We start from the raw sequence: 22,365 nt of genomic DNA, 5'->3' as shown, positions 1-22,365 counted from the left end.
AAGAGCTTTTAATACCGGTTTATCCTCAACGTCTAATCAAATCAAAAAGTTAGAAAAATGATTTTAAACTAAGAAAATAAAAACTAACTAAATGCTAAAAAATAAAAATAAAATAAAAACAGATAGACAAGATGAATCACTTGGATCCGACTCGTGTATTAGTATAACCTTTGATTATTTTCGCACTTTTGCACTTGTTTAAGAGATTATCTTAGTTATTGTAGTAGGCCCCTCTTTTGAAGGCGACGTTACCCTCAACTCAGTAGTTTGAGTCAGCAAGGATACAATCCTAAAAGGTTGGATTATTGGAAGATAATGAATTAAGTTATTAATGCAAATTATGGTAGGCCCCGCTTTTGGCGGTGACGTTACCCTCGACTAAGTAGTCTGAGTCAGCAGGGATACAGTCCTAAATAGCCGGGTTATAGTATTAATAGTAGTTAACTTATGAGGGGGTCAAAGAGTTTGGATCCCCGCCATCCAATACCTATGGGCATTGAAGGAGATCCTACTAAATTTGACCCAGGTCCCTTGCAGGACCTCTAAACGCTGAACAAGGGCAAGACCCTTACCAAACCGTTCCCTTAACCCCCGACCAGGTAGCCAACATACCTCCATATAGACCGTGGAGATATGAATGGTGAAAATCTTTTATTTTATATAGACAGTAAAATAATGCCAAGACACCACGGACAAACGATAAGGAAAGATCACCTTCAACATAAGTAACTAGTTATTAAAGTCATTAATACAAAACCAAATCAAAAGTGCAAAAGATTAAAAATAAAAAGTATTATATTAAACACTTGTCTTCACCAAGTGATGTAAGAGACTTAGGCAAACATGGCCTTGATTGTCAAGAACTCTTACGATCAATCTTGGATCCCGAGACGACTCACACACTCTACGATGGACAATGGATGATGGTGGTGGATGATGGTGTTATGGTGGTGGTGGGTGGTGGATGAAGTGTGAGAGAGGTGGTGTGCCAAGGGATGAGATGGAATGAAACCAAGCACTCCTATTTATAGGCTGAACAGAAGGCTGGGCACGGCCCCGTGTCCGCTGGACACGCCCCCGTGCCCGTCTGACACTATCTCTCTTCATTATTGTAATTCGCAATTACAATTAATGCGCCTGCTGTACTTTCGCCACGCCCCCGTGCTCACTGGACACGGCCCCATGGTAGGCAATAGAAGCTTCTACAGGTTTGTCTTTTCTGCTGCTTCTTGGGCACGGCCTCGTGCTGGCTGAGCACGGGGCGTGTTCAGGCTTCTGTTTTCTCTTCTTTGCTTGGGAAGATGCCGTTGAGGGTTCGGGCAGTCTACTTTTATTCCTTTTCTTGTATTTGTGTTAGAATTGGCTGTCTTTTTGCTTCTTTTGTGACTTTGAGCTCATTTCATCCTGAAAATACAAAAGGAAGACAAAAACACTCTTTTTCCAACATTAGTACTTAAAAAGGGTTAGTTTTATGCCTTATTTGATGTAATTTATATGTTGCATTTTACACACATCAATGATCATCACTATTACATATACGGATTGATGGAGATAGAGCAAGATATTGTACCTTGACGGAATCCCATTTGCTCGAACACTTTACCAATTTCAAAGTCAGTTTTACTTGCAGGGTTTTGCCAAAGATTATCAGATGGATTTAAGTAATTAGGTGAGACACGGGAAAGGATTTTTGCGATTGGCATGCTACAAGAGAAGGAAAATAAAACGAGTTGAAAACTATATGTAATTGTCATTTCAATCTCAAGATTATAAAAATTCAAAACTGTAGTTGTTTTGGATATGATAGGTATGCTTCAAGGACTTATGTAGCTATTCTAGAAGATTGAGTTATTATTTGTGGCTTCGGGGCTCAAGTCTTTGCCTGCTAAATAAGTCTCTAGGAGGCTATTTTATTTGTTTATGAACAACTGAATTGGGGGTGCATGTTAAAAGCGCGCGTGCGCATACACACACACACATATATATGCAGGGCCGGCTAAGCCCATGTGCAGAGTGGGCCTGTGCACAGGGCCCAAACCAGCATGGGGCCCAAAAAACGAAAATTTTGTATGTTCTTATATAGGCCCAGGTTTTAATGAATTGAAATAGGCCCAAATACAAACAATAAGGGCCCAGATCCCAGATGATTGAAAAAAATTCACGCACGAACGAGGGAAATTGGGATTTTGGAAACCAAAAGACGCTGATCACGCAGAGCCGCAGAGGAGACAAAAGGTCGACGTTAATCCGGTCAATCGTATTGCACGCACAGGAGTCAGGAGACAAGGATTTCGGAATCGAATCGGTCAATCGGATTATCGGAGTATATCAGTAGCAAATCGCAATTATCATCAGTCTGAGGTATGTTAATATCAGTCGAAAATTCATATGTTTTTTGTGATTTTGTCTTTTTGATTTCGTTTTTTTGATTGAATCAATGAATGTATTTTTCTTTTTGATTTCATAATATCAGTCGATTCGATTTCATATGAATGTTTTTATTGAATGAATGTCTTTTTGATTGAAATATTGAATGAAATCATGAATGTTATTTGTTAATATTGAATGAATGTATAATTTTTGTTAAACGATGTCTTGTGAATGTGATTGAAATTTTCAATGAATGTTTTTTTTTTGTTAATATTTAGAAATTATGCCTCCCGTTCCTAAATACAAATACTCATCCGGCCATCAAAAACGTAAGAAGAGGAAGCTAGAGGAAGAGAAAAGAAAGGCGGACGACGTAAAACAAAACCGAATAAACAAATTTTTTTCAAAAGAAACTCAAAATTCTAGTTCTAGCTTGGGTGACGATAATGTGGGTTAAGAAGCTAATGTGGGCGAAGACAATGTGACCGTCGGTGAAGAAGGTAATGTGGGCGAAGACAATGTGACCGTAGGTGAAGAAGGCAATGTGGGCGAAGACAATGTGACCGTAGGTGAAGACAACGTGAACGTAGGTGAAGATAATGTTAATGATACCGTAGATGAAGATGATGTTAATCCGGTTCCGAATACTGATATTTTTTATCCTAGAAATTGGAGTGGGCATAGTAATGACATGATTAAAGAGTTGGTTACGAAAGGTCCAAAAAGAGATATGGATGTTAAGGCCCCCGTGGATAAATTTGGAAGACATTTTTCTAATACCATTTACACTAGAATTCTATCAAATAGGGAGACGTGTTATAGAGAATGGCTAGCGTATTCGAAAAAACTTGACAAACTCTTTTGTTTTTGTTGTAAAGTTTTTAGAACGGGGCATCCGAAAGGTGGGTTGGATGATGAGGGTTATAAGGATTGGAGACATGCTAGTGGTAGACTTAAAGAACATGAAGTTGGTTTAGAACATTTCAAGAATATGAACGAATGGTTTGAATTGCGTCAAAGGTTGAAATGCAAAGAAACAATTGACAAAGTGGCATATGAGCAATTTAAAAAAGAAAAAGATTATTGGAAACAAGTCATTATACGGATTGTTGCGCTTGTGAAATTTCTTGCAAAATATGGCTTAGCGTTTCGTGGGACAAATGAGAAGTTGTATAAAAAAGGCAATGGAAACTTTTTGGGTTTAGTTGAAATGTTGGAAGAGTTTGACCCGATTATGAAAGAACATGTACGTCGTGTTTTGAATGAGGAGTGTCATGTACACTTTCTTGGCCACAATATTCAAAACGAGTTGATACAATTATTAGGGGATAAAGTTAGAACCGAAATCATCAAGAAGGTTAAGCAAGCAAAGTATTACTCCATCATTCTCGATTGCACGCCTGATACAAGTCACCAAGAGCAAATGTCCATAATTGTGAGGTACGTGAATTTTAACTCTAGTTCTGTGACCGTTGAGGAATCATTTTTAGGTTTTTTGGTTGTTGATGATACCACGGGATTAGGACTTTTTGAAGTTACATGTAAGGAATTAGGGTCGCTTGGTCTTGATATTGGTGATATGCGTGGTCAAGGCTACAATAATGGGGCAAACATGAGAGGAAAAAACAAAGGAGTTCAAACTAGATTTTTAGAAAAAAATCCTAGAGCTTTCTATAGTGCCTGTGGTTGTCATAGTCTAAATCTAGCATTGTGTGACATGGCTAACACAATTACTAAGTCTAAATAATTTTTTGGAACAATACAACGGTTATATACTATCTTTGCCCATTCTATTAATAGGTGGCAAATTTTGAAAGACAATGTTAAAGGATTAACTCTTAAATCATTGTCTACAACTCGTTGGGAAAGTCGTATAGATAGTATTAAGCCTATAAAAAATCAACTTGGAGATGTAAGAAAAGCTTTACGAGAAGTTAGGGAGACGGATAGAGATGCTAAAATCATAAGTGAAGCTAAATCATTAGAAGAGTATGAACTTGGTGATTTTCAATTTTTGGCACAAATTATCATATGGTTTGAATTATTATCAAAGGTGAATTATCAAAGGTGAATGTGGTGAGCAAACGGTTGCAATCAAAAGATTTTGTTCTTGATGTTGCTATTGATGAAGTGGACAAATTAATTAAATTCTTTAAGAATTATAGAGAAGTGGGGTTCTCTAAGGCGCTTGATGAAGCTAGAGAAATTGCAAATGAAATAGGTGTTAATGGGGAATTCCGTAAAAAACATGTGATATATAGGAAAAAACAATTTGATGAATCATCAAGTGTAGAAGAAGTAACATTTTCACCCGAGGAGGATTTTAGAGTAAATTATTTTTTATGTATTGTTGATCAAACTATTTTTTCACTTGAAACAAGATTTGAACAATACCAAAAGTTCGAAAAAAATATTTGGGTTTTTGTTTCCAAAAAAGTTGAAGACTCTAAATGAAGCCAAGCTTAAGGAGTGTTGTTATCGCCTTCAAGATGCATTGAAGTATGAAGGAGACTCCGATATTGATGCTAAAGAATTGTATACGGAGTTGAACTTGATTAAGACATTTTTACCGAGACACATTGACAACCCTTTTGATGTTTTAGACTATATCTTCCAACGCAGTACAACTTATCGTAATGCTATAAATGCATATAAAGTGATGTTGATAATTCCGGTAACCGTGGCATTGGCAGAAAGAAGTTTCTCAAAGTTGAAGTTGTTGAAGACCTATTTACGTTCTACAATGTCACAAGAAAGGCTAAACGGGTTGGCGACAATTTCTATTGAAAGTGAAATATTAGATACTATGGATTACAAGGAGTTGATCAAGAGCTTTTCTTCAAAAAAACGCTAGAAGAACCACACTTTTCGCTTAGCAAGTACGTTCTATAACTTGATATTTTTGCTACACTATTTTTGTTAATTTGTTTTATCTATTTGATAACAGTTATCGTAGTATTATGGGTTATTTGATTGAATGATTGATGAATTTATATTATATGAAGATTTGCGAATAGGGCCCAATTTTTTTTTTCTCGAACAGCGCCAAAAAAATTTTGTGATTTTCGAAGACGGCCTTGTATATATGGTGGGGTTCATGCGAGAACCTCGAGAACCAATGTGAACACAACAAAATAAATCTACTACACCACCAAAAACCTAAAAAAACCTAACCCCCATCAAAAAAACCCCTAAACCCCCCCCTCCCCATCCCCCACCCCCACCCTAACACCCCCCCACACCCCACCCCCACCCACATTCTTGTATAGTTATTTATATCTTCGTTTTGTTTGAGAGTTTGAGTCTGTAATTATTTCTTAAGTGTAAAACACTTGGGATTAATACAATATGGTTTGGGTAGCTCTTGTGTTAAATCCATGGTTTCTTGTAAAAAAATATTGAATTAAAAGGGGAGAGGGAAAATTACATACTTACTCTCAGTGATTTTCGCATGCTTGTATTTAGTGAGCTAAATAGACGGCCATTAGTATAGAGGTCCAAATTTACAACAAACTAATTGCATAAGACCATGTGTAATGGGCATTATAAGGGTATGAAAAAGTTTGATAATGCCCTCAACACCACCCCCTTGAGCATTATAAGGGCATGAAGAAGGTGGGGCATTTCTATAATAATGCCCAAAGAGAAGAAAAATAATGGAAAGTAATAAATGAAATGGGCATTATCCATTACATATTTTTTAAAAGGGCATTATGATGATGTGGTGAAAAATGCCCCTTAGTGGGCATTAACCATTACCTATGGTCTAAAAGGTGTCTAGTGTAGTTAGTAAAGATAAAAGTTGAAACCTGCAAAGAGATACATACATGAATATTGAAATTCTTCATCTTGTTAAGAGTTTATGAGTCTATAATTTATATATTACGAATTAGTAGCATAGTTTGACTTTAGGTGTTTGTGCTTTGTGCTTTAGTGTTGTTATAAGCTTAGTAGTGTTGTAAATTTTGTTTAAGGGGTTGTACCGTTATTAGGTATATAACCCAACTTTTTTGTTTCATCGGTTTCATTTGGAAGCTTCTACCCTTTCCACCACTCCTCCGCTACACATGGTGGCAAGGGTGTTCCGATGTTACTTCTTCCACACATGTGATGCATTTTCATCCTTATTTAAGGTAAATAATTACATTATTCCATGTGTTCAGTTGGTATTTTCCAGGGTTCTCGCCCTCTTTATGGACCGGTAACTTCGATCGTTGTTCTTTTGATGTTTTCGGTTGCTTTTTCATGCGACTTCATGTATTGTCGGTTGCATGTGGTTGTTGACCTTGAGCTTTTTTGATGTTTAAGTCGGTTTTAACTAGGATTTTTAGTTTTTTACCCTCTTTTGGGACTGGTAAGTCCGATTGTCGTTCTTTTGATGTTATCAGGCTGGTTTTTCATGTGTCGTTCTTTATGTTTCAATGTGAACGCTATAAATTCACGTTTCGATTTTTTTTAAATTGAGTTGGTCAAATATAATACGTTTTCATGCTTATTTTTGTGTACGTTTTCGGATGGTCTACATTTTGACGTAAACTGTGTTCGGAAACTAGTCGGGTCAAACATAATACGTATACATTCGACATTATAACTTCAAACCATCGTACGCTTTGATGCCGCTAAGTCTTGATGCAAACTGTGGAACCCTCACTAAACGAACCAACTTGGGTTTGATTCCATTTCTTTTGTAACCGCAATGCTTTAGATTGAATACGTCAAAACACGCGTTTTCATACGGTTAACACATAACATAACCTATCACCAACTATAAAAAACTAAGACGTTGCAGCAGCAACGCGTGATTTATGGCAAAAATCTAGTACATATTAAAGCTCTAGTTTTCTCATGTTGTGAGTGTTGATACATGATGTCTAATGCCTACTTCTTAGTCAGAGTCTGTTTTGTTTATTAGTAGCATAACATGTTAAAGTTTGAAGTTTGTTTTGTATTGAAACAAACTCATGGTTTAAGCTTTAACCATGGTTGTAAAACAAGGTTTCCAAGGCCGAGTACTCTCCGAGTAGTCCCTACAAGGTAGGCTGCCGAGGCGACTTTCTTTGACTCCGCCTAATTACTCGGAATAGGTCAAACGCGGTCAACCTCGGCCAAAATCGTATCTAGTAGGTCAACTAGGGCCGATTTTGACTTAAAAAATATAAAACATAATTTCTACTCCTATCATATTAAAGAATGAATATCATATTCACGTATTTTGTTATAGATATTAATAAATTTATGTTATTTGACATATATTTAATTTGCAAAAACTAATTTCTTTATAATTTAACATGTCCGAGTACTCCCCGAGTACTCTCCGCCTAGGCCGAGTACTCTCAACTCCCCGATCGACCGACTAGGGAGCGCCTAGCGACTTTTGCAACCATGGCTTTAACTATGCAGTCTGATGTCGATAAAAACCATCCTCACACTCGGATGGAACCTTAAAAATGAAATAAATAAAGGATAAAAAAAAGAAGGAAACCATAAATGATTCATCACTCATCAACCCATGTCAAAAATTTTCTAATTTCTCATAAACCTTTAAATAGTACAGATTTAGAGAAACATAAAGGACCAACAGGTGTTCAATGGCTCCAAAGATCTAGAAAAGCAGTAAAGTTGAATTATACCTTCCTTTGTGATGAAATCTAGAAGATCTTGAATAGAAGGCCTCCATGGGTGGCAAAAAATGGAGCAAACACGAGCGATTCGACAGCCATGAGCTTGATGAGGATGTTTAGAGACGGGCCCGATGTGTCCTTTAGAGGGTCCCCAACAGTGTCACCAATCACGGCTGCCTTGTGCGCGTCTGACCCTTTCGGACCAAGTGTCCTTGCATGCTCAGATGCACCAGCCTAAAGTTGTACAGATTCGAGCCACGATAGTCAGATTAATTAACAAAGAACTCATGCCAAAGTAGGGCTTCTTAACGAGCGAGCTGACCCGAGCCAGCTTCGCTCGGCTCGAAAACTATTAACAACCTGGAATTGAGCTCGAGCTCGACTCGGATATAAATATATAACAACAAAGGATAATATTTGTTGCATGGATAGAGTTAGGGCTGTAGTCAAGCCGAGCCAGCTTGAGCTCCAACTTAAACGAGCCACCTCAGCTCAGCTCGTTTATTTTATCGAGCTGAAAAATCGAGCTCGAGCTCGGCTTGTAAAATGTTCAAGCCAGCTCGTTAGTTTTTTTATATATTTTTTTATTTTTTACAAATGTTGATAACATAAAGAACAAAAAAAAAAAAAAAAAAGTTACACATATTTTATATGTATTATTTTTTTTAGTATTTTAAGGACAGAATTACTTACTAAAAGTATTATATGTATAATTGTTAATTATTTTGCAATATTTTTAATATGTTATTTATTTATTGATCTTAAAGTTATAGCACTTCAACCCCCTTTTATTTTAATGCATTTAAAATTAAAATTATTCTATATAAAAATAAAATAATTCGAGCCAGCTCACAAGCTGAGCCAGGCCTAGCTTGGGCGGCTTGTTTACAAATCAAGTCAAGACGAGCCGACTCGTTTACAATCGAGCTTTTTTCGAGCCGAGCTTTTCCCGCACCGGCTGCGAGCCATTTGAACACCCCTAGATAGAGTAGATGTTTCAACAGAAAAAGGGGGATGACTTTCTTTTGCCTATAAAAGTTGGGCTTTGAGCAGAGCAACCTCACCTCTGCTCAGTTATTTACGAGCTTTTTTCGAGCTATTTTCAACGGGTTTCAAGCCGTGAGCTATTTGAACAGCCTTAGTCTAAGTGTCAACCGGAAAAAGAAAAAGGGTAGTTAACTATACCTCGATGTATTTCTTCGCATTATCCCAAGCACCACCAGTGTTCGATGCGGAAATAGCAATCTGCATTATAAAAAGCATTTTCGGGTCAAACAACCCAACCGGCTCATCTCATTATCAAACTTAATAATAAAAGTTAAAACAGTTTCGGATTACCTGTACACCCGACACAAGAGATCCAGCAAGAACACCCGAAAGCGTCTCAACACCAAAGAAGATCCCGACAATGAGAGGAGTAAGCATGACAAGTGCGCCAGGCGGGATCATCTCTTTAATGGATGCATCGGTGGAGATCTTGACACATGTGGCGTAATCGGGCTTAGCTGTACCTTCCATGAGGCCCGGAATGGTGTTGAATTGCCTTCGTACTTCTTCGACCATGCTAAGAGCCGCTTTACCGACACTCTTCATTGTCATGGCTGAGAACCAGTATGGAAGCATGGCGCCCACGAGTAAACCGATGAAGACTTTGGGGGTTAATACGTCTACGGTTGTGATTTCGGCCCGGCTCACGAATGCGCCGAATAGAGCCAGGGATACTAGGGCTGCAGACCCTATAGCAAAACCCTGAAACCAAATGTAGAACAGACCTGAATTTAGAGCTGGTAAAATACTAAAATCGACCCATTTACTTATCAATGGGTTGATTGTGTTGTTTTGTTTTTCTAACGGGTCAAACAGGTAAAATACATTAACTTGAAAGCAAACGGGTCAAATGGGTCAGACCGTTTGAAAATCACCCATCCTTGAAAATCTTTTTATCTAAAAAATATTAGATTATTACTGAAATAATAAACGCCTGTAACTATATTTTGTCGGATCGGGGATTGATTTACGTTTAAGATCATTGGATGAACAATTGCGAGTATGCACAGATTATGTGCAGATAACATGTTTCAACCCCGGCTTTTCATGAATATGGAACCGGATCCACGAGATTTTAGTGTGACGCACACAAAGCACACACTTATTATATATTACGCACATACAAATGAGTTTGGTTTGGGGTATTAAAACCCTGAAGAGGTATGGTCCCCAAAAGCCGCGCAGACCAATCAGATCGCGCGCAGGACCATACTCCTATTACATCAATCTGACAAGCCTACAGACCCCGTGTCGACTAAAAAGGTAAAACCTTGGTCGCGCGCGAGGCCCAAACAAGGTTGAAGCTCAGATTCTACACTTAGCATCCTGGATGAAAACCCTCACTCCCTGGACCTTGCGCCGGATGTGCTCTAGTGGCCGCGCGAGGACAGGAGCACAGGTTCATTCTGGATAATACGAAGGGTACGAGTCAATCAGCGTCCAACAGGCTGTATCTTATCGTGCTCCACGATCAACAATCGTGCAGGAGACAAGAGGGTACACAAGGACGCCTACGTGGCACCAATCAGAGGGGGGCGACACCTGCTCAATGATCTCCACTCACCTGCTGATGTCAGGGAGACAACAAGGACGACAACCAGGACACGTGGTGGCTCCATTCAAGGTGTGCCAGCTCCGGTAACCTTCTAGAAACACTAACGGTTGTAACAGAAGGGACATAAAGGATATTCCTTGTTGTCGACACCAGGCCCAAGGCCCATCAGCTCATCTCCTTCTACACTAGTCCGGCTATAAATAGGGACCTTCATGTACAGGTTAATTCATTCTGTTCTCTGCTCTCTCACTCTTAAACACACACTTATTCTCTCAAAACAATTACTTATTCTCACGCCGGAGAGTGGTTAAGAGGGAAACCCCCATATTCCCCTCTTAACGAGCTTAACGGTGTGTTGATTGTTTTGCAGGGAGATCAAGGCGATAGCTCAGGAAGGATTAAGAAGATTAACCTTTATGGTCGAAACATAAACCATACTAATAACCTAAAATTAGTTCAGTTTTTCTTCATACCCTTACAAATTGACGGTAAGATTTATTACTACATAACTAACATAACTAACCATCATAACCGTTTTACTTGATCATCACGTTTTAAAATTCAGCACAGTTTGACTTTTTATAAACACAGGTTTGACTTTTATATTTGACATCTAAAATCCAGAGAAACTTATAGTTCTTCCAGCATATTTGACAAACTAATTATTTCTAAAACAGTATTTTGGACAGAGTGTTTTTATATTTATTGTTTGTGAATTGGTCTATTCGATTTATGATCTACTTCATACGGGCCACGAAAAATCCAAAAATTCTTTTAAAAAGGATGAGTCAAATCGGTCAAAATTCATCCCGAGTGAATTTTTGATGTGGATAAAACCTCTACTTCACTTATTTAATAGAGTAAAGTACACGGATGATCCTTGTAGTTTACCAAAATTTTGGATTTGGTCCCTAGCTTTCCAAAAGTACACAGACGGTCCCTGTGGTTTGCACTTTGTAAACATTTATTCCCCAACCAACAAATCTAAATGTTTTAGCATGTCCAGGTTAGGGACTAAATGCATTACAAAGTACAAACCACAGGGACCATCCTTGTACTTTTGGAAAAAGTTGAGGACTAAATGTGTTACAAAGTGCAAACCACATGGACGATCAGTTTACTTTTCGAAAGCTAGGGACCAAATCCAAATATTGGTAAACCACAAGGACCATCCGTGTACTTTACTCTATTTAATAAATTAGACTATAATTTATTTGAATAATATATTGTGATCATATTTGACACTAGCTTAAATTTTGGACAAAACTGTTTTAGGTCAACCCTACCTGTGTTGATCCAACCAGATAGACCCACCCATTTTGCCACACCAGATCTTGAAGAAAAAGAGAAAATAAATAAATGAGTAAAATGCCATTTTCGTTCTTGAGGTTTGGTCAGTTTTGCGACTTTCGTACAAAGGTTTGTTTTTCGCATCCGGATCCAAAAGGTTTGAAATCTTGCAATTTTCATCCAACTCGTTAACTCCATCCATTTTTCTCCGTTAAGTCAGCGGTATTTTCGGCTTTTTTGTTAACTAAAAGGGCAATTCGGTCTTTTGAATATTTGTACATTATGCTAAATACTTGTTCATAAAGTGAAAAAGACCAAATTGCCCTTTATGTTAACAAAAAAGACGAAAATACCCCTGATTTAACGGGGAAAAAAGGATGGAGTTAACGAGCCGGATGAAAATGGCAGGATTTCAAACCTTTTGGATCCAGATGTGGAAAAACAAACCTTTGGACGAAAGTCGCAAAACTGGCCAAACCTCAGGGACGAAAATGGCATTTTACTCTAAATAAGTTAACCAAAGTTTGTATATTGACCAATGTACCTTTCCGATAGCAGCAGTGGTGTTTCCAGCAGCATCAAGGGCATCAGTTCTTTCACGAATCCGGTGACTCATCCCCGCCATTTCAGCTATGCCGCCAGCGTTGTCACTGATGGGACCGTATGCATCAATGGCCAGACCGGTAGCTATGGTGCTCAGCATTCCGAGCGCGGCTACAGCAATACCATACATCGCAGCAAAGCTAAAACTAACAAAAATACTGATTGCTATTGCAAAAATAGGGATAATAACTGATTTATATCCCAATGCAAGGCCAAAAATGACGTTTGTAGCAGCTCCAGTACGGCAAGAATCAGCAACATCTTTCACAGGGCTAGTTAAAACATAGTGAACAATTTCAAAAAAAAAAAATTATTAATTTTTTTAAGAATATTACTCTATTAGAGATAAACAAAAAATATATAATATCATACCTGTAAGCGTTGCTAGTGTAGTACTCCGTTACAAATCCTATTATAAGGCCAGCCCATAAACCAACACCAACACATAAGAACAATTGCCTGCAAAGTCATCTAAGTGAGTCAACGGTTGATAAATCGTCGTTTTTGCTATATCTACCTATTAGTTCCTTACCAGTTCTTAACTTCTTTCTGAACACCAAAATTGAAGATGGTGAAAGAATAAGGAAGCGCAATCCAACTAACGAGTGCGATACCAATCGTCATCAAAACAGTAGAAATAATAAGTTGGTTTTTTAAAGAGGGCTCGATTTCCTTTACAGTTTTGACTTCAAAAATGTCGGTAGCGAACAAGGTGGTGATCAAACAAACAAGGATGCCCACTGAGCTGATGAGGAGAGGATACATCATTGCTGTGAAATCGTGGTTGTTTCCGAATGAAGAAATTGATGCAACAACAAGGGCTGCACATGATGACTCCGCGTATGAGCCGAATAGATCGGATCCCATACCTGCAATATCACCGACGTTGTCACCAACATTGTCAGCAATCACCTGCAGCAGATTGACCAGTCAACAATATGTATTAACGATGAAAAAAAAAACAAGAGGGGGAAATATTGACCCGTTTACTAGTATAAACGGGTCGATTTAGGTTGTTTTTTTCTGTCTCTAACGGGTCAACGGGAAAATGACAAAAAATGCAGGTCAAATGGGTCAAACAACTCGTAAGTCACCCGAATTGAATTCTTAAAGCATAAAACATTACAACCTTTTATTAAAAAAGTAAGGTTATTTTAAACCATACAATTTTTGTAACAAAATTAGACAAACAACAGATATCACCAGTGAAAAAAAACAAGAGGAGGAAATATTGACCCTTTTACTTGTAAACGGGTCGATATAAGTTATTTTTTCTCTCTCTTATGGGTCAACGGGAAAATGACCAAAAGAAAAGATGCACGTCAAACGGGTCAAAAAACTCTACGCCCAAATTAAATTCTTGATGCATAAAACATTAAAACCTTCTACTAAAAAATAATGTTAGTATTTAAATAATAGAATTTCTGTAATTAAATTCAACAAACAATGCTTTGGGTCAAGCAGGCCCATATTAACCCCGACCCACTTATTTGCATGATTTTAAACCTTGAGTTAAATGCCATTTCTGTCCCTGAGGTTTGGCCACTTTTGCGACTTTTGTCCAAAGTTTTGTTTTTCCGCATCTAGATCCAAAAGGTTGAAATCTTGCCATTTTCATCCAACTCGTTAACTGCATCCATTTTCTCCGTTAAATGAAGGGCAGTTCCGTCTTTTTAGACATTTTTTATTAAAATAAAAAACAACATAAGAAATAAAGATCCACTTCTTCTCTTGACTTTCTCCCCACCCAAACCCTATAAACATCACAGAAAAATGTCTAAAAAGATGAAAATACCCATGACTTAACGTTAAAAATGGATGGAGTTAACGAGTCGGATGAAAATAGCAAGATTTCAAACCTTCTGGATCCGGATGCGGAAAAACAGATCTTTGGACGAAAATAGCGAAACCTCAAGGACGAAAATGGCATTTTACTCTTAAACCTTGGAAGTGTTTATCTTTAAGGAAACTCAGTACCAAGAGGCAGCCTTTACAGATCATTCATAAGTGAAACACTTTCAAGTCTATCTGAACTTGTAACTATTCACCACTTAATCATCAGTTTAGTTTTAGGGTCAATGACCAAAACCTTTGACAAACAATCCATATTTCAGACAAAAGGCTAAACATTCTAGCATGATAAATAAGCATTGTGGCACTAGCAAGTTAATATAGAAAGAAAAAGTTATCAAATTGTTTAACCCACCCATAGTTGTCAATAGCGAGCGTAGCGATCGCTATAGCGCGCTACGTAGCGTATAGGTCTAGGCTAACTATTAGGGTTGTAGCGATAATAGCGACATTTTTTGTAACATACATAGCAATTAAATATAGCTATAAAATAGTTGGATCTTAGGTTTTGTCAAATATACATGTAAAATAGCATATATACCAGGGTATTTTGATATAATATACGTATATTTTTTTTCTAGTATATCGCTATTTATAACATAGCCGCCCGATATTTATCGTTATTCGCTATGTAGCATATAGGTACCTTATCGCTATTTGTCGCTATTCACCATTAACAACTATGAACCCACCCCTACGTCACCAAAAATATATGCGAAAATATATATTTACCGCTGGATTTCTGGGATCATCTTCAGGAATGTTCCGCTCAACCTTACCAACAAGATCAGCACCAACATCAGCGGCTTTCGTATAAATACCACCACCAACTCTACCAAAAAGCGCCATCGAAGATCCACCGAGCCCATAACCCGTTATCGCTTCAAAAAGCCCTTCCCAATCATCACCATAATAAATCTTAAAAACATTAATAGTAATATACAACACAAGAAGACCATTAGCAGCCAACAAGAATCCCATAACAGCTCCGGAACGAAACGCAACAATAAACGCCTTTCCGACACCTTTTCTTGCCTCAAGGGTAGTTCTGGCATTTGCGTATGTGGCGATTTTCATCCCGAGAAAACCAGATATAACGGAAGTTATGGCCCCGAGGATGAATGATACGGTGCTGAAGACTGCGGTGAATAGGGCAGGTTTGCACATTTTGGTGGTGTCGTATGTGCATTGCTGGTAACTGGTACTGAATCCCTCGACGGATCCCAAGAAGACGAAGATTAATACCGCGAAAGCGATCATGAAGATACCGACATATTGGTATTCGGTAAATAGGAAAGATGTTGCTCCTGCAATACAAAGAAAAAATAAAACCAATATTAGTTTCTAATAAAAATTACACATTGACACACCTGCATCAGCAGTACCTTCTAAAATTGGTGTTCATACAAGTCATACATTGGATTCATACAAGTTACTTATAATGGTAAAAAAAAAGTTATCACACACTTAACAACAGGGTCAGGTAAGAAACTAAATACAAGTCTGTCAATTTAATCTTTAATAAAAAAATATGCTGGTCAAAGAATGAAATATTCAAGAATTAAAATGATGTAAGTAACTGAAAATTCCCTTCAACATTCAACCAACAAAAGGGATCAATCAGCTTCTTATTACAGTGCTATAAAACACATTAACAGTCAAATTTTATGATTAAAATATTAATTAAAAAAACACACCTATATGCTCTAAGATTGCAAAATTCAAGCTTACAAACTTTAATCTTAAAAAATCACACAACCGCCCCCAAGTGACGTCATGGTGGTTAACACGTATGCTTTACAGTCAAAAGGTTGAGAGTTTAAACGCCGAAAGGTGCAGGTAGTGGTGTATTTATCCTTTATTCTCTAAAATCTAGGGTATAGGGTATGTTTGGCATGAAGCTTTTAGGAGCTTTTAGGAGCTTTTAGGAGCTTCTAGCTTTAAGCTTTTAAGAAAAAGCTCCTGCTCAATAAAAAGTCTTGTTTGGCTGAAGGAGCTTTAAGCTTTTAGGTTGGGAGCTTGAAGCTTTTGGTTGAACGCTACTACTAGTATCGTTTAGAAGGAGCTACAAGCTTTTAGGAAAAAAATGACTATTTTAACCTCTAAAAATAAGGAACTTTTTAATGCACCAACTTTCTAAATTTTTAGTTATGTCCATTTTGGTAATTTTATACATTTTATTAAAAGCTCCAGCTACTCTACCAAACACCAAATATATCTAAAAAGCTACAGCTACTAGCTACCAGCTACAGCCACCAGCTACCAGCTTCCAGCTTCCAGCTTTCAGCTACCAGCCACCAGCTACTTTTGCCAAACATACTCATAATGTTAAAAAAATTATTCACACAACCATCACTAATATTAAAATTAAAAAAATCAGAACTAAGGTAAAAAACAGAAACTTCATGTCAAACCATAGAGAAGTGAGCAAGAAACTTATATACAAGTCTGTCAATATAATATTAAATCAAAAAAAAATATGCTGGTCAGAGAATAAGATCTACAAAAAAAATTACAAAAAATGTCAGTAACTTAATAAAATCAACAAAAATGCTCTAAAACACATTAACAGTCAAACTCTATGATTAAAAAATGAACAAAAAAATTCATATGTTCCAATATGGCAAACTTCAAGTATACATACTCTAATGAATCTAAACTAATCAGTAATCACACAACCACCACTAATATTAATTAAAAAAAACAATAATCATAAAATCAAGGAAACATAAACTTCATGTCAAACCAACTTAAGGAATATAGAAACTAATTATTAAACGCAATATTATTTATTACTAAACACGCTTATAGATTTCTCTAGCAACAAACAAACAATATTCCAATAGTCAAGCGTAAAAACATCATATAAAATATTACAAAATCAAAAAATTAAAATCATATAAAATATCAAAAAATTATACTACAAATCACAGAGATCTAATTATGTAAACTACCTTCGGAAATAGCGTTCTGAATCTCGGCACATTTCTGAACAACGTTATGATCATTAACACCTTCTTCTTCCTCGATCAAGGACTCGGTGAAGGCGTGTTTAGCGTCCGGTTTATCGAGCGAGAGGGAGACTTTGGAGACGAGGAACCACTGGAGGAGAGAGAAGACGATTCCGACGAGTGCACATGCCGGAATTAGGATTTCGGTGCCGAGATCTGAGAGAATTGTGGACGTAACCATGGCGGAGGAGAAAGAGGGGAAGTGAAGAGTGAGAGAGGGTTTAAATTGTTGGGGTGTGTTTTGTGTGGCAATGAAAAGTTTCAGGTTGGGGTGATGATATATATTTATAGGATGTGTGTATAATTGTTATGTACGTGTGTGTGTATGTATGTTATGTAGAGAGAGAGGGTTGTGAGTTAATTGATGAGAGAGAGTAAATAGTCTTTTTGTATTTATCTTTTTTATCAGAGTTAATGTGATTTTAGTCCTTTTGATTTAGGCTATTTTAACAGTTTAGTTTAAAAGTTTCATTTTTTGTATCTGGGTTTAAAAAGATTTCACCGTTGCTATTTTAGTCTACTAGGTTAATTTCAATCATTATTTCTGTTAACGAGAAGGGCAATTCAGTCATTTTATATGGCTGAATTGTCCTTTTAGTTAACAGAATTACATATAAAATGACCGAATTGTCTTTCTCGCTAACAGAAAAAATAGATGAAGTTAGCCCAGTGCACTAAAATAGCAACGGTGAAATATTTTTGGACTCATAGACGAAAAATGAAACATTTAGACTAAACTGTCAAAATAGCCCGAACCACATAGACTAAAATGACATTTAACTTTTTTTTATTAATTATTAGGTTAAGGTTAGAAATTAGAGATAAAATCGTGAAAAATTCGAATTTGATGATTTGAATAGTAGTTTGGTTTTTTTTAGCTATAATATTTTGTAAATTTGAATAGCAATTTTGTATTTTTTTAGTGATATTTTTTTGTTGGTGATACTCCAGAATAGTTCATCTCCACTTAGCTATCACTCATATCTAGAATTTGGGTAAAATAATAACTTACTTTAGTTATGATAGGATAAAATAAAAACTTATTTAAGTTGTGAAAAATAAAAGAACAAAGGTTTTTTCAGAAAAATTTGTTTATCAAAAATCCTGAAAAATCAGCTTTTCTATAAAAAAACTAGTTTTTTTCACATATAGCAGTCGTAAATGCAAATGTTGTAAAAAGCTGATGTCGTCAGCTTTTTATAGCAGTCGTAAGAGGCCGAAAACACCACTTCGAAAAAAATTACGACCGTTTTTGTCACATTTTAATCTAAGAGCGTGAAAAAGATAACTCGCACGAGAATACCGAGTTCTTTAAGTTCTAACAACTCTTAGGAGTTTTTCTTTAATACGAATCCTATTTATATATAGATATAGATACATTATTGAATTAATGTTGAATTTAGGCTAAACATACCTTATTTACCTATTTTTTTCTTGTTAGACTATGGGGTGTGAGGAGCCTTGGGTTGGGGGTATTGCTCGACACGTGACAGTTGTGGGCTCCATCAGTTCACACCCAGAAAAGTGGGGTGTGGAAGAGGCATCGCCAGGCGGCGTTGGGGTGTCATGTGGCACCGAATTTTCTTTTTTTTATTTTTATCATAGAATTTAATAAAGTAATTTAAAAAAAACTTTTATTTATATTAAATAACTACAATAAAAAAAATAAATTACATCACCAAAAAAAATCAATCATCTTCATCTTCCATGGAGTCGATTCTAGGAAGTGTGGAAACATGTTCCACCAAATCATCTCGAAGGTTTGAATTTATTTGTCTTGACTCGATTAGATTTTGGTTTTGTGTTTTCTCTTCGTTACCAATGTCTTTGTTATTTGATTTGGTCTCCTGATCACCATAATATTCAACTATTGCACGCCCTTCATCCTCTAAAATCATGTTGTGTAGAATGATGTACGCGTACATCACGTTTCTTATTTGATCTTTTTTCATACAATCGACAAGGCATGCTCAAAATGCGCCACCTTTTCTACAAAACATCAAATTCTCGCTCGACGTCTTTGCATGCCGCCATCTGAACTTTGTTAAACTTAATTCTTTTAGGATCTAGGGTTCCATCTCTCGAAAATGATTTCACAAAAACAGTCTACTCAGGGTAAATTCCATCAACAATTTGTGACATTAATAAAATATCACAGTCCCAACATTATTAATTTATAGAGATTTTACTGTATACCTTCACAATTTGTGACATTTTGTTCATATGTATTTTTATTGATATTTTCTATTTTACTTAACCATGTAACACACGGGGTGAATATGTATTGATAAAATGTAACAAATATAGAAAGAAACCCATATAAATTTTAACCATGTACTACTATGCTAAAATTAGGAAAGACGGTATATAATAGAGTTATCTCCAAAAGAAATACAATACTTCTTAAATGAAAAATTAATAAACACAAAGATAATTAATTTTCTATAATAGTAATAAAAAACAAATGAAAATTAATCAATATCATCAACTATAATTTCGATGCTAATAAACACAAAGTTAATTAATTTTCTATAAATTTCAATCGAAGGTGGTGGGTTAGATTAAAATTTTATTAATCTATTAAATTAAATAAGATAAAATAAAAATAAGAGATTGTGAAAGGGGGGGGGGGGTATTGCACGGACCTCCCGGCCGCTGGAGTGATCTCACTCCACAAGCTAGTACTGTCCCAATACTGCCTGGCAGTGAATACCCTTGGCCCTGAGTTGATTCCGTTTCCTCTGGGAAGAGGTGTGTGGCTTGTGACCATCACTGGAGTCGAACCCGGGTCTCTTAGAAGAGAAAGGGTGGGACTGGCCAACTGGGCTACCCCAGTTGGTTAAGAGGTTGTGAAAGAGAATAACATGTATATATATTTATATTTATATTTTGTATTTATATGGAGTCTTATAAATAAATCATATATATATATATATATTGAAAGTGTAAAATACAAGAGGCCTTAACGTACATTGCGTGCGCGATTAGTGTATAACATGCGATTTTATATATTTCTGGTTGTCCGAGTTTGTGAGTCCGAGGTTATAACATGCGTTTTTGTGAAGCCATGTAATTTCATGACCATGCGATTTTGTCAGTCTGAGTTTAGACATGTTCCGGGTTTATGAAAGTCATGTAATTTTGACTATATAACATGCGAACAATCATTTTGACTATATAACATGTTCCGGGTTTATGAAATCCATGTGATCTGACGGCTGAGGTCATCGTGTACGTAATGTAGGATAAGAGGTATTGTACAATAATCGGATATATATATATATATATATATATATATATATATATATATATATATATATATATATATATATATAGGGTAGGGTTCTAGAGTGAACAACCTCCCAAGAGTGAACTTTGTCCTATATATATATATATATATATATATATATATATATATATATATATATATATATATATATATATATATATAGGGGATGGTTCAAATGAAAACCACTTTTATTGTGAAAACTCGAAAACTAACTAAAAAAGCCTAAAAAACACACAAAAATTTTTTTTTTTCAATTTTTTATAAAAATCGCAGGTTTTTATATATAAAAAAAACTTTTAAAAAAAAAATTGTAGTACACATGTGTAATACACATACACATGTGTAGTATTACCCATGTGCACTACAAAAAAAAATTTAATTTTTATATATATATATATATATAAAGTTGCGAAAATTGGTATGCAAAAAAAATTGGTATGTTTTTTTGGCTTTTTAATTAGTTTTCGAGTTTTCACAATAACTAGTGGTTTTCATTTGAACCTTCCCCTATATATATATATATATATATATATATATATATATATATATATATATATATATATATATATATATATATATATATATATATATATATAGGTAGAGGATCTTGTAAAAAGTGCTCAAAGTATGAGAAGTGTGAGAAGTGTAAACACTATATATAATACTATATAACACCATATAAACACTGTATAACAATATGTAACACCATATAATACCATATAACACTATGTAACACTATATATCATTATATAACAAATATAACACTATAGGTTGTCTGATAGCATGTCTATGATAAATGTATAGTGTTATATTTGTTATATAATGATATATAGTGTTACATAGTGTTATATGGTATTATATGGTGTTACATATTGTTATACGGTGTTTATATGGTGTTATATAGTATTATATATAGTGTTATAATACACTTCTCACACTTTAGGCCCTTTTTACACTATCCTTACCCTATATATATATATATATATATATATATATATATATATATATATATATATATATATATATATAAGGTTGGGTTTGAAAGTGAACACTATTGTATTTGTGAACTGAGTGAACAAATCATGACCATTGATTTACATCATCAAATCGTAAAATACACTAGTGTATTTTCATCATCAAATCCTGGCCATTGATTTAAACTTGCGTATACGTTTGTGTATTGATAATCAAGGGCTAGGATTAGTTCGCTAGTGTTCACAATTAAGAGGTTTATTCAATAATAAACTTAACCCTATGGGTATGTTTGGTATGGGGTAATGGAATAGGCGGTGGAATGGAATGGACGAGGTAATGGAATTGATGATGTAATGGAATTCATCATTATCATTCCATGTATTGTTTGGTTACCATGTGAGAATGGAATGAATCAATACCTTTTGTTGTTTGGTTGGCAAGAAAAGACCAATGAATAAAATCGGATGGTGGTGGTCAGTGGTGGGCAATGACTGTGGGTGGCGATAGGTGGCACAGGTGTTGACATCAGCGGCGGAGGGTGACGACGAGGTGGGTGGCGGCGGTGGCGATGGTGGCGGTGGCGGTGGCGATGGTGGTGGGGAGGTGGTCGGAGGAGGTAACGGTGGACAGCGGTGGCGAAGGTGGGTGGTGGCGGTGATCGGAGGTGGGCAGCGGCGATGGTGGGTGGTGGTGGTAGACGTCGGTGGTGGAAGGGATCGAAAGTGGTAGCGACGGTGGTGGCGGAGGTGGGTG

General features: G+C 36.2%; 2 protein-coding genes across 2 annotated transcripts; one reads left to right on the top strand and one right to left on the bottom strand.

The window, feature by feature from the left end:
* The first annotated feature begins 3,061 nt into the window (after positions 1–3,061).
* LOC110875452 (zinc finger MYM-type protein 1-like) lies at positions 3,062–5,224 on the top strand. The gene is made up of 4 exons (XM_022123649.1): positions 3,062–4,080; positions 4,171–4,370; positions 4,424–4,698; positions 4,808–5,224. The coding sequence occupies exons 1-4, from the start codon at positions 3,062–3,064 to the stop codon at positions 5,222–5,224; spliced, it is 1,911 nt and encodes a 636-aa protein (XP_021979341.1).
* A 2,616-nt stretch (positions 5,225–7,840) lies between these two features.
* LOC110877370 (pyrophosphate-energized vacuolar membrane proton pump) lies at positions 7,841–17,651 on the bottom strand. The gene is made up of 8 exons (XM_022125510.2): positions 17,292–17,651; positions 15,070–15,644; positions 13,019–13,398; positions 12,859–12,945; positions 12,428–12,758; positions 9,330–9,740; positions 9,177–9,236; positions 7,841–8,225 (listed from the first exon to the last, which is right to left on the bottom strand). The coding sequence occupies exons 1-8, from the start codon at positions 17,527–17,529 to the stop codon at positions 8,019–8,021; spliced, it is 2,289 nt and encodes a 762-aa protein (XP_021981202.1). The 5' UTR covers positions 17,530–17,651; the 3' UTR covers positions 7,841–8,018.
* Positions 17,652–22,365: the final 4,714 nt, after the last annotated feature.

This window comes from Helianthus annuus, chromosome 9, assembly GCF_002127325.2.
Source record: "Helianthus annuus cultivar XRQ/B chromosome 9, HanXRQr2.0-SUNRISE, whole genome shotgun sequence".
Lineage (NCBI taxonomy): Eukaryota > Viridiplantae > Streptophyta > Magnoliopsida > Asterales > Asteraceae > Helianthus > Helianthus annuus.
Note: the sequence above shows the minus strand (reverse complement) of the source record. Positions and strands in the feature narration are given on the sequence as shown.